The following is a 13470-nucleotide window of genomic DNA, read 5'->3' on the forward strand; positions in this document are numbered from 1 at the left end:
TTGAGTACGAATGTAAATTTCAGAAAAGAATATAAGATGGTAACATATTTTGAAATTCAGTGTTCAGCTAGAAAACATCCTTCATATTTTTACGAAAGGGAATTGACTAAAATCAGAATTTTACTTTTTCTATTAACTACACCAGAAGCTTTACTTTTGCAGACTTAGTTATTATTAAGCAACCTAAAAGACGCAACAAAGGGAGGAGAGGGGGGGGGGGACTTTTAAATAAATTGAACATGTGAATTTGAACTACAATAAAAAAAAAATAATTTGTCGTTAAACATCACATTTTCAATTAAAAACCTTGATATTGTGGAATTGTAAGATTTAGAGCAAAACAATACAGAATAAAGTGATGTTCTATATTTTGGTTTATTATATACATTTGTATATATGTTACAGTGAGAACCAGCAAACTCTGCATTCGAAAGACGACACCAAAACAATAAAATATTGTATTTGATGTTGTTACAACAAATTATTGGATTAGCTTTCAAAAGCTTAAATACCACCTCCCCCTAATCACCATCCCCCACCCCGGCCCGTCCCAGTATGAAGTAAACAGCGTACTTCAGATGTGTTTTACAGGGTATAAAAATAAAAAAACTTGTAAGAATCTAAAAAAATAGTTTCATCATGAAAATAATGATAAAATTGTAATAATACAATAAACGGTTGCCCAGAACCCAAGTGACAATTTTGCGAAAAATCCCAGAAATCTTTCACAGGAAAATCTGGTGAAAATGTCGACAGATATTCCGAGGAACCAGGTCCGAGGAATTTCTTGTAACCCATTCCGAGGAAATTCTCATAATTCTATCCAAGGAATTTCTTGTAACCAGTTCCAGGAATTTCTTGTAACCAATTCCAGGGAATTTCGTGTTACCAATACTGCAGAAAAACCGGAGAAGATGTCGACAAAATTTGGGAAAAATTCTTGGGAATTTCTAGCGAAATTCTTGGGAAATTCTTGGGAACTTTTTCCAAGATTTTCTCAAGAGTTCCTCAGGAATATTTTGAAATATTCTCAGCATATTTCTGATTAAATTCACTAACTAGGACTTTGGCTCAATAGTAGTGAATAACTTAACAACTATATTGTCCCTCCAACTGTTTAGAAGTATAACCATCTTCTCAGTCAGAATGTTATAGTGGTTTTTGATCTTACTGAAGTTGTCATGTATATTTTGTTTATTCAGACAACTGAATTGTCAAGAAAAAATAAGAAATTAAAAAAATTTTCAAAATATTTTTTTAAAAGTAAAAGTTTTCTAAAGTAAATTATTATTCTTTATCTATAATAAGGATGCAAAGAAAAAAAGATTTAGTTAAGGAAGGGCATAATAGAAGAGAACCTCAGAGACACCTATTGAAGAAAAACGAAACTTGTAAATTCTGTGATGAAGTCCTGAGAATTTCTCAGGAATTTCCGGAGAAATATTCCTGAGAAATTCTTAGGAATTTCTTGAAAAAAATCCAGAGAAATTCTCAGGAATTTCTTGAAACTTATTCTCTTATTTCATCCCCCTAAAAATGCGTAAACTTGGTGGCCAAGTCTAAAGAATTTCTCAGGAATTTCTGGAGAAGCATTCAGGAGAATTTCTCAGAAGGTCTTTGGGTGAAATTCTGGAGAAATTTCCAGGAATCTCTCGAAACTAATTCTCTTATTAAATTCCCCTTCAAATCCGTAAACATGGTGCCCAAGTCATAAGAATTTCTCAGGAATTTCTGGAGAAGTATTCCTGAGAAATTCTTAGGAATTTCTTGAGAAAAATTCCTGAGAAATTCTCAGGAACTCCTTGAGAAAAATTCCCAAGAAATTCTCAGGAATTTCTCTCATCTTGGGGACCAATTCTGGGGAATTTCTTGAGAATTTCCGAGGAATCAGTTACAGGAAATGATTCTCGAGAAATTCCTAGGAAATTCCTTAAAGAAAGTCACCACGGTTGGAGAATCTGGGGAAATTCCTCACTTTTGTTACTTGGGAATAAACTGGAAACCCTTTTTGTTTACAAAAAATCTACTGCGGTTTTTGGATCCTTGGATGAAATTTCACATCAGTATAAACCAAACATACGGATATTCCTGATTTATATCTTTCTTGAAATTCGCCGACTTTTGTACACACAAGCAGTGTACAGTGTACAGTATGTGCAGTACATTTGTACACTACAGTACACATGATTTAAATGACTTGTCTATTATTAGTTTAATTGTTGTGGTCGGAACTTGGAATGTAAACTTCTCGATAAACTCTTCTGAAAAGGCAACGCATGTAAGGACTCTTTATAACTTTTTATTTGGACTATGCTAAGCCTTGTTTAGAAATGTATATATCTCATGCTATTCACTGACCAATTGGCAATTAAATGTTTTAATGAGTAAAATGTGCTAATCTTTTTTAAAGATTCAAGCGAAAAACTTAAAAACCTCGTTGCAAGTGTTTTTTTGCATGTATAATGTGGTTCAGCTATTTGCTTTCCTTTCATTATTGTTAGTCATGCTGCATTTAAAATAATCATCATGAAAAAGAGGATATTTCCTAACTTTTTTCTCAAACTTTATAAACCAATAACAAATAAAAAGTTCGCAGATTTCATAATATTTTTTCGTGGATTTTCAAAATTTTACAAAAAAATTAAAGATTTTTAAAACAACTTTTTTAAATTTTTAGCATCCGTAGATCTTTTCCGTGGTCATGGAGAGGTCATTTAAGCCTGATCGATTAAGTCGTTTTGACGTTTATTGGGTAGTAACATACAGACAGAGAAGCACAGTATATTTATAGATTTGCGTATACTTTTATAAAAAAATGGGATAACGAAGAAATAAATTTTTCAGAAAACTCTCGAATTTATATTTTGATATTTAAAATTGTGCTGGCAAAATTTTTTAATTATTTTGACCAATGATACATTTTCCGGGACATAAAATGTATCCTCCCCCCCCCCTCCAATCCTTATCTTGAATATAAATGAACAAACATTACAGCATGGGTTATCATAATCTGTCAACATGATGATTAGATTATCTTCGTTAACTAACTTTGGTCATTTAAAACTATAGTTTGAATTATTAACATAGCAAGACATGCATTTAATAATAAAACTGTATCATACTTTGCATCTGTACTTTGAAAAAGTGGGAGGTGGGTTTGTTGCCCCTAGTTTATTCCATGCACTTTTAGTTAATTTTTTATAATTATAGCATCATAAAAGCAGTAAAAAGTTTTCGTTCGTATTTTGCAAACTTTTTCGCGAAATTTCGCATTTTTTCGCGAAAATAATAAAAGCGAAAAAAGCAGAAACGATGCGAAATTTCACGAAAATACCATTTCAGTGTTGTTCAATAAATTGCGTCAGAAAATTTATGGAATTTTCTGCTTTGAGAGGTTTTATTAAATCATAATTAATATTTTCTTTTCCGTATTTTTTAAAACAATATATTCGCTTTAATTTCTCCCACAAAATTTCCCTTTTTTTGCGAAATTTTTGCATTTTTTCGTGAAATTTTTGCATTTCTTTTTTCCCAATTTTTCTCGTAAAAGATCCGAAATTTTCGGCGAAAAAAAAGTTTCTTCGGTGATTTCCTAAGCTTTAAATATTAATGATTATAACATTCTTAAAGGAACTGAAGACGTAATTTCAAGTGACTTTAGCACCATGTCCGATTCACAACATTTAAATTTTTGTCTGATAAAGGATGAATGTCGCTTTAGAGATAAATAAGAATATTTCAGAGACATTGATGTAAATTTTTAGAATTCAACATGTTTTTAGAATCTTCATTGTTACTCACATGAACGTGACTGGGATAATATGCGTGCAGTCTCTGAATGAAGGATCATTATATAAATTATGTCTGTGTGTCCCTTTAATTAAATTAGAATATAATTTGTATCTATAATTACAGGGTGACCATTGAACTCTTGATAAGAAGAGTAAGATGGAAAACTTGTGCAGTGCTTCACAACAACTTTCAAAAGGAACACATAATTCACTTATTCAAATTTTTCCCAAAGATTTTAACTTTTTTATTTGATATTTTTTACAGTCTCGAGTATTATGATAAACTTTTTTCCCGGATTTTACATTAATGTCTGAAAAGAATTAAGATTCAATAATTCCTATAGTCTTACAATGTGTGCCGAAAATATCAATGAGAAGATTTTTAGAGATAATCAGAAAATCGCCAATAATAGATAGATTTTATCCGAAAATAAAAGGAAAATAAAGAAACAATTTTACCAATCTTTTTTTTTGCCTTTTATCTGGTTAAAAAAGGAAAAACATAAAGGTAAATTTTTGTTTGTGAATTTCTCAAATTACGGTATTTGCATGGTATTTTCATAAACAAATATTTTAGGAAACTTGTAAAATTTTTCATAGAAGATATTTAATTTAAGATTCTCGAGTTCTCGCCCACATATCTTATTGTACTGTAAAGTAATGGGAACCTTAAAAATAAAAATCGATGTTAACTTAAATTTAGAAAATAATATAAGCACAGATTGTAACCATGTTCATTAAAATCAAATGTGTTAGAAGAGTTCATAAGAAAAATCATCCACCAAGTATCTCTTAAAATCTTAGTCTTTGCTTTAAGTCTTTGGATGAAAAGTTTCGTTTGATGTGTTAAAAGGGGCTTTAAACGTAACTTCAAGTGACCCTCCATGTAAAGATGGCAATGCCCCATTTACAACGGTACCCTATAATAGAGATGGGCGTGTTCGTCTTTTTCATTTTGTTTGTTAATCGTTTGTGAACAAACTAATTACTTTTTTTAACTTACACACAACTTTTTATAATTGTTCAAGAAAATTTTATTTATTTTGTTTTCAAATTTATTGCTAATTTCCATCTATTTCTTTCGTTTTATCACTGAATAATCGTTAAGTAAATTTGTTGTTCAGTAATATGTTCGAAAAATTGTTCTGGAAGTACAAAAAAACTGTTATTTTTTTCTAAAGGTTGAATAACAAATTGTTAGTTCAGATAATTCCTTCGAACAATTTTAGCTTTTGTTTTTTATTGTTTGTTTTAAACAGAAATAAACAGAAGACGCCCATCTCTACCGTAGAAGTTGCCCATCTCTACCGTAGAAGATGCCCATCTCTACCGTAGAAGATGCCCATCTCTACCGTAGAAGATGCCCATCTCTACCGTAGAAGATACCCATCTCTACTGTAGAAGATGCCCTTCTCTACCCTAGAAGATGGCCATCTCTACCATAAAAGATGCCCATCTCTACCCTAGAAGACGACCATCTCTACCCTAGAAGATGCCCATCTCTACCCTAGAAGATGCCCATCTCTACACTAGAAGATGCTTATCTCTACCCTAGATGATGCCCATCTCTACCATAGAAGATGCCAATCTCTACCGTAGAAGATGCCCTTCTCTACCCTAGAAGATGACCATCTCTACCGTAAAAGATGCCCATCTCTACCCTAGAAGATGACCATCTCTACCCTAGAAGATGCCCATCTCTACCGTAAAAGATGCCCATCTCTACCCTAGAAGATGACCATCTCTACCCTAGAAGATGCCCATCTCTACCGTAAAAGATGCCCATCTCTACCCTAGAAGATGCTTATCTCTACCCTAGAAGATGCTCATCTCTACCCTAGATGATGCCCATCTTTACCCAAGAAGGCTTGTTTATAAGAAGCAATGGAGTGACTCAAAGAAATTAGCTCTTTTTAAGTATCTTCCACATTTTTGATCAGATTAAGGTTTTAAGGGTAACTTAATGAAATAAATTAATGTGTTATGTCAGATAAAAGTTGTGAAGACTCTAACAATGATCATCTAGAAACTACAGAAGCTATTATAGATGATACTACAATAAGTCTGAATTCTTCTGATTTCATACATCCTAGCCCAGTTCAGGAACCAAACCAAGATATCCAAGAAATAAGGGATATCATCCTGACAGATCAGAATTCTACCCTGGTTAAAGGAAGCCCAAGCAGTTTCAAAGTTCTTGATCAGGATCCTAATCAGGACCCTAATCTTGATTTGGATCTTACACAGGACCTTGAACACAAGCTGGATTTAAGCCTGGAACAAGAGCTAAACCAGGATTTGGAAAAGAACGACATTGCGACTCTAAATATTGCCATAAAAAATGGTAGCACAATCGCTTGCTTCACCGATAAATCAAAAACTACACTGACCGATAAGTCAAAACCTGCCTTGATAATAAACTCCAAGCAGATCTCGGATAATCTCCTTAATCCCAAAAACTCCAAGCAGATCTCAGATATCAACCTGAATCCCGAAAACTCTAACGAGATCTCAGATATTGGTCTGAACCCTGAAAAATCTAAGGAGATCTCAGATATTGGTCTGAACCCTGAAAAATCTAAGGAGATCTCAGATGTTGGTCTGAACCTTGAAAAATCTAAGGAGATCTCAGATGTTGGCCTGAATTCTGGCATCTGTAAGATTGACCATGATCCAGCAAAACCTCTGAAGACTCTAGCAGAAGGTTAGTATTAGATTTTATACCAGACATAAGTCTGGTAGGTGGGAAGGTACCTGAATGAATAACTAGCACAACTAGCACAACTTAAGATGTTATTATTATTGTATATTTCATTCCAATTGATTAAAAAACATTGCCGAATATAAAGTGTATGTGAACCCCACTAGATAGTATGTGGGACTGAAGAATAGTTTCTATCCGGTTCTTTTAGTACAATTCAGAAAATCTTCCTGCTTTAAATTCGGTTCCTGCTTCATCTACCTATTATTGAACTTGATTCATACATTTTTTGGATAATAGTTTATAGAGGACTTAATTAAGTTTAAATGGATACTCAACTTACTTATTTAATATTTTTTTTTTCAATCTAGAGCAGGAAGATTCTGTGTCTTCTGAGCAGCTTTTGAAGATGGCATCTACAAGTATGTGCAAATCATGGAAACTTTTTGGAGTTGAGTTTGCTCCTCTTCTAGTACCCTTAGGTAAATTCTAGAACTATTAGGTAAACTCTAGTATAGGTAAATTCTAGTACCTTCAGGGAAATTCTAATACTGTTGGGTAAATTCTAGTACACTTAGGTAAATTCTAGTACCCTCAGGCAAATTCTAGTACCCTCAGGTAAATTCTAGTACCCTCAGGTAAATTCTAGTACTTTTAGATAAATTCTAGCACCTTTAGGTAAATTCTAGTACTTCTAGATAAATTCTAGTACCTTTAGATAAATTCTAGTACCCTTAGGTAAATTCTAATACTTCTAGATAAATTCTAGTATCTTTAGATAAATTCTAGTACCCTTAGGTAAATTCTAATACTTTTAGATAAATTCTAGTACCCTTAGGGAAATTCTAATACTATTAGGTAAATTCTAGTTCCCTCAGGTAAATTCTAGTATTTTTAGATAAATTCTAGTACCCTTCGGTAAATTCTAGTACTTTTAGATAAATTCTAGTACCCTTAGGGAAATTCTAATACTATTAGGTAAATTCTAGTACCCTCAGGTAAATTCTAGTATTTATAGATAAATTCTAGTACCCGTAGGTAAATTCTAGTACCTTTAGATAAATTCTAGCACTCTTAGGTAAATTCTAGTACCTTTAGATAAATTCTAGTACTTCTAGATAAATTATAGTACCTTTAGATAAATTTTAGCACATGTACATTCTATTAATTTTAGGTAAATTTTAGTGATTAGGTAAAATTTAATACTTTATGTAAATTTTAGTACCTTTAATTAAATTCCAATACCTTAAATTCTAGTACATTTAGGTTAATTCTAGTAAATGTAAGGTAAATTTTAGTACCTTTAGTTGAAACTAATTAATTTAAAAATCTTTAAATATTATTCTGTACAGTTTAAAAAAAGGAATAACCGTAAATATTTTGAAATTATAAATAAATTCTAACATTGGAAACTCTTGTACATAATTTGGAACAAAGTTTTTGCAATGTCAAAATACGTTTGGACAGTACAATATTGTGAACTAAATTTATGGGTTCATTCTAACCTTGCATGATAAGAGTTTAACAATTCGTTTATTTCAGCTTAGCTCATGACTGAATACTGATCCAACCATGTTACCAGATCCAAACAGAGTTATTCAAATTATAACCTATCATGACTTAGAAGTACCGCAACACCTTGGTCTTTGAATTCTACCTTACTAACTGGCTCATATTTTGTTTGTGGGCCTTCCTGATCCTGAGTATTTTAGGACTACATTAGAATTTAGAAAGTGCATATTTTGATTCTGCACTGCACTGTTTAATTAAACTTGGAGCACTGCAGTCAGTCAAGGGTTTATGCATTCTAACCAACGCTATAAAATTCTAAATATGTAAATCTAGCGCTACTCTGCATTCTGTCTAGAACTGGTGTGACTGAGAATGCATACGCTCATCTGACTTGTGCTACGATCTGAGTATGTATATTTGAAACCGTCTGTACTGTTTAGAAAGAAGAATTCAGACGTTATCAGTGGTTATATGGTTTGGCATGGCTATTCTCCTGGGAACTGTATCCACACTGGTTCTTGGATACATGACTCTGTTCACCAGCTGGTGGTGGATAGCCTTAGCTTATTTTACCTGGATGATAGGTAGGTGCAGGGGCGTACACAGAAGTTTGTTAAACTATTCATAACTTCTGAGACATGTAAAAATATGATCATGTTTGAAGCAATCAAAAATTTAAAAATGTGCACAGTTCACATCTCCTGACCTCTCTTACTTTTTAAAAGAGGAACAAACTTAGCCAAATCACTCCATTTTCAAAAAATGTTTTCTTTATTAGTGGATCGGAAATGTCAGGAGCAAGGAGGGAGATCAGGTAATATTATTGACGATAAATATTTCCTCATAGATACAGCTTGCACGTTCCCTTTCAAAATTTTGCGTAAATATATATATATATATACACTTTTATATTTATATATTTATATATATATTAATTGTAATTGATATCAATCTTATAAAATACAGCAGCTGAGCTGAAAACTTTAGATTGACGACGACGTGGATATTAAGATTAACGCTTAAACTCTTGGTTTTACTAAACCCAAGATTATTTTAAAACGTATTCGATATTTAAGAAAGAAGTTAAAAATTTAACCAATCAGCGCGTCATGTTAAGATGTACTCGTTAACTTTTGAAAAACCGGTTTTGATTTCTGGTGTTGATGGTGTCATACCAATTGAACTAAATATCGATTGAACGAACGTTAGTAATGAATAAATGTTTATTAAGAACTAACGTTCAAAATGACAATAGTCCTAAAATTTGTTGTTTAATAATTTCATGATTAAATTTATATTTGTTTAAATGCTCTAAAAGCCGGCTTGTGAACAGCTGACTTTAATTCAATCGGATATTAGTCCAATCGATATAGAATTGCATCTGTAATTGTTATCAAGCGTAACTTTTATACATTAGATATATCCAAATAGAGGATTCTAAGAAGAAAATCGAAAGTGTGTACATTGGATAATCAGATTAATCGATCATGATTAAGAATATCTCATTCTAAAGTTTTCAGGATTGTATTCAAATGAATGTCGACCTCTTAATTAAAGTTTTGATAAATAACTTTGTTCATTTTGTGGGTTTAGCACTTCTATAAGAAACAACACAAACACTGTTAACTTCCAACAATTCAAAACTGTATTCTGTTGTTTGCTTTTATTAAACTACTTTGAATATTTTTATCCGAGAAGAAAATATAATATGTCAACTCAACCGGTAACTAATCAATCATTGCAGTTCATTGTCTGCATATAGTGTTTGCTTAAGGTCAAAGTTTCAAGCAGTTTGAGAAAAGTAAATATTTGGAATAAATAATTTTGAAAAGTTTATAAAAAACAAATCAAGGTTTGTTCCAAAACTAACCTAAATCACAGCAAAAACAAGTAAAATGTCCAGTAAAGAATTACAAAGCTGTTGCATCAATAGCTCTCTTTTAATTTGTTTCTTAGATTGGATCAAGGATTGGGTGAGAAACTGGTCTTTGTGGAGACATTACGTTAACTATTTCCCAATCAGGTGAGTAAGGACAAATGGGCAATGACAAATAAGTAATGAAAATTGAGCAATGACAAATGAGCAATGACAAATAAGTAATGAAAAAAATGAGCAATGAGTAATGAGTAATGATAAATGAGCAATGCCAAATGAGTTATGACAAATAAGTTATGACAAATGAGTTATGAAAAATGAGTTTTGACAAATGAGTTTTGACAAATGAGTTATGACAAATGAGTTATGACAAATGAGTTATGACAAATGGTTATGACAAATGAGTTTTGACAAATGAGTTATGACATATGAGATCTGACAAATGAGTTATGACAAATGAGTTATGACAAATGAGTTTGAAAAATAAGTTATGACAAATGAGATATGACAAATGAGTTATGACAAATGAGTTATGACAAATGAGTTTTGACAAATGAGTTATGACAAATGAGATATGGTACGAGTTATGACAAATGAGTTATGACAAATGAGTAGTGAGAAATGACCAATGACTTAACACTTCTAACCTGTTAATAATGAACATTGTCCAATGAGCAATGAACCATATTGTACATGTTAAATGTTAAAATACTAATTGCTTTGTACTTAGTGACTGATACAGTAAACAATACACATGTACTTAGTGACCGATACAGTAAACAATACACATGTACTCAGTGACAGATACCGTGTATAATACACATGTACTTAGTGACTGATACAGTGTACAATACGCATTACACATTTAATTTGTGCTAAGCACAAAATATCTTGTATATTTTCCGGGTTTTCTAATATTTTCATTGTTAATTTAAAAAAAAAAAATGTTCTTTAGATTGATAAAAACTGTAGAGTTGGATCCTAGTAAGAATTATATATTCGGTTCACATCCACATGGTCTTCTAGCCTCAGGTAACTCACCAATATATTGAAATTCAGTATTAAAGGCTCAGTTCATGATTTTTTTTCATTTTCATAAATTTATCGAAACCATTCTAGCCAAGGATGTATAATAAGGTTACTTAAACTCTCGATGCGGTCAAAAATGTGCGGAAAATGTCGTCTCCTTAGCATTGATTAATTGAATCCGCAAATGACGTCACTCTCGCCTCTATAATCAGTGACGTCATATGCGGATTCAATCCTTAAATTGGAGCGCATCGAGAGTGTGCAACTTTATTATGCATTTCCCCGGATTCTTTGAGATGAATAATTTAAAGAAGTATCTATACGATTCACAATGGCATCCTAGAAATTATTTATTCAGCAGAGACGAAGCAGGACATTGTCTGAATTTAACAGCAGATCCTGTTTGTGTAATGTGTATGTATACAAACGGGATCTGTTTGAGGGGTGGGTTTCTGTAGCCCCTGAAATTGCAGACGCTTCATAATAGACAGATTTAACAGTTATACACTTAGTAAAACCGTGATATCTTCTCCATTTTCGTTCACGTCCATATGTGGCCAATTTCTTAGACGCTCTTCCATTGGTAGAACCATATACTATGATTACACTTTAGATACACTGTAGATAGATAGATACGACCTATAGTTGTATCTATGGTTAAATGAATAAGAAATTGACCAATGGTTTTCTAGCCTCAAGTACCTCAGGGATACTTAATAGTTTCTTCCTCAGGCACATTTGGAGCTTTAGCCACTGAAGGAGCCGGAGCAAGCAAATTGTTCCCAGGGTTCAAGGTAACTCAATAAAAAAACTGGGAGGTTGTCCCTAACCCTACGACCCCCCCCCTCTCCCTGGAAAAGGGATTGGTAAAAGTATGGATTTTCATTAATTACTCTTAGACTAAGTTTTCAAGGCAAACTCATCTTTATATACAAATGATGTGGTTAGGAATAGAAGGTAGGGGTTTTAATGACATGGATTTTTGGTAAAAATTCACATCTGTAGTTTTTATTTATACATCACTGCAATCAATTGAGTATTTTAATAGTTTACTAAAGATTTACCACTAAATGTTTAAGCACAGAAGTAAGCAAGTTTTGACTAAACAGCACCCCTAACACTGAGTTAAAAAAAATGTACAATATTTTTTGAGGGATTCGCTAATGGGTATCCCGGGGTTAACAAGGCAAAAAAATTTTTTTTTTTTTTAAACCGAGCCGAGTACTTCAGCTATTATAAATAATTATAGGTTAATTAAGATTTTTAATAACACCATCGGTCTTTCAACCGTTCACGTTCCCTGACTTCTTAATAGCCAAGAAGTTTCATGGTAAGGGTGCAATGCCAAAATCTATTGGGGAGGGGAGGTACCCCCCCTCCCCAAGCCATTTTCCTTGTAACATATATATATTCAGAACCAAATATGTATTTCCTATTGAGAAATCTAAAATAAGACTAGCTATAAATATTTACAAAATATGTCAGATAATTGTCTGGACAAATAGTAAAGTTTTGAATCAAATACCTACTCCATAACAATTTAACCAAATATGTGTGCAAATTTTCTTTTAGATTAAAAATAATTCCCTTCAAAGAAAACATGAATTAAGTTTAGTCTAATAATCTAAAAATGCATCAGAAAAGGAGGCGTTGCATCAATGACATTTTTCAATATCTCAGTAAATAATGGTGCTAGCCGGTTCTACTTTTGCATGTATACTCATCTGATGCTCTAGGAACAGGATATGAGATCAAATCTTCAATGTCTCCGTTCGGAGACCGGAGATATGGATTTTGCTTTTCAGATCCAAGAAAAAATGGTGGATGAAATAACCTATAGTGATAAGGGATATTATATTGAACCTGTTAAATTTTATACTGAAGTAGTTTTTAGTAGACGGGTCCTTATTTTTTTTCTTTGTTGTTAAAATCCTTTATTAAATTTTCGCTATAATAATAAATTGAACTTTAATTTTAAATAACAAAATACTCCAATAAATCCTGATATTTTGAGATTTGATTTTTTTCTGTAACGGAATGTTATAAGATTGCAAAATTTAAGTCTTATATATAAAATTTATCCTAAAGTTTGGATTTTTTGGTGGATCACCGTGAATATCCAGAGTCCAAAAGAACGAAGTTACCAGTTAAATGTTAAGTTTCAGCTTAAATGCCGCTTGTAATCTAATTTAAACCTTATCTTCAAGTTAAAAGCTAAATATTTAACTCACAGAAATCGACGAGCTAAATATTCAAAACCGGGAAAAACCTGTATATTTGAAAAAAGGTGGTTGATCCCTCAATTGAAGTTATCCCTGCAGGGTATTATCAACATAGAAAATGAATAGAAATTACCCATTGGTTGTATATAAGATGGATATTAACGTCTTACTCCGAGATTCACTTGACAAAAGTTCTGACTTTTGAACGGGGAACTCTTATATGTCTGTTAATCTACAAATTTATTTAATCTTTATTCTATATCCCGCATGGTAATCCTACCCAGTCAGGGATTGAATTGAAGGGAGCTTTGATCAGGGGAGGAATAACTAAAATGAAGA

The 13470-nt window shown here is 32.3% G+C and overlaps 1 protein-coding gene across 3 annotated transcripts in view; it reads left to right on the plus strand.

The window, feature by feature from the left end:
* The first annotated feature begins 2168 nt into the window (after positions 1 to 2168).
* LOC111710928 (uncharacterized) overlaps positions 2169 to 13470 on the plus strand; it is a 15419-nt gene continuing 4117 nt past the window's right edge. The window contains exons 1-9 of one of the 3 annotated variants that reach the window (XM_023485134.1): positions 2169 to 2278; positions 3916 to 3988; positions 5782 to 6495; positions 6864 to 6974; positions 8445 to 8588; positions 8783 to 8818; positions 9961 to 10027; positions 10836 to 10912; positions 11642 to 11703. In XM_023485134.1, coding sequence (XP_023340902.1) covers positions 3949 to 3988; positions 5782 to 6495; positions 6864 to 6974; positions 8445 to 8588; positions 8783 to 8818; positions 9961 to 10027; positions 10836 to 10912; positions 11642 to 11703 — 1251 coding nt within the window. In that variant the 5' untranslated portion in view covers positions 2169 to 2278; positions 3916 to 3948. The remainder of the gene's footprint in view (positions 2279 to 3915; positions 3989 to 5781; positions 6496 to 6863; positions 6975 to 8444; positions 8589 to 8782; positions 8819 to 9960; positions 10028 to 10835; positions 10913 to 11641; positions 11704 to 13470) is intronic. The other 2 variants (XM_023485136.1, XM_023485135.1) reach the window with 2 other exon arrangements.

Source organism: Eurytemora carolleeae, unplaced genomic scaffold, assembly GCF_000591075.1.
Source record: "Eurytemora carolleeae unplaced genomic scaffold, Eaff_2.0 scaffold1021, whole genome shotgun sequence".
Lineage (NCBI taxonomy): Eukaryota > Metazoa > Arthropoda > Copepoda > Calanoida > Temoridae > Eurytemora > Eurytemora carolleeae.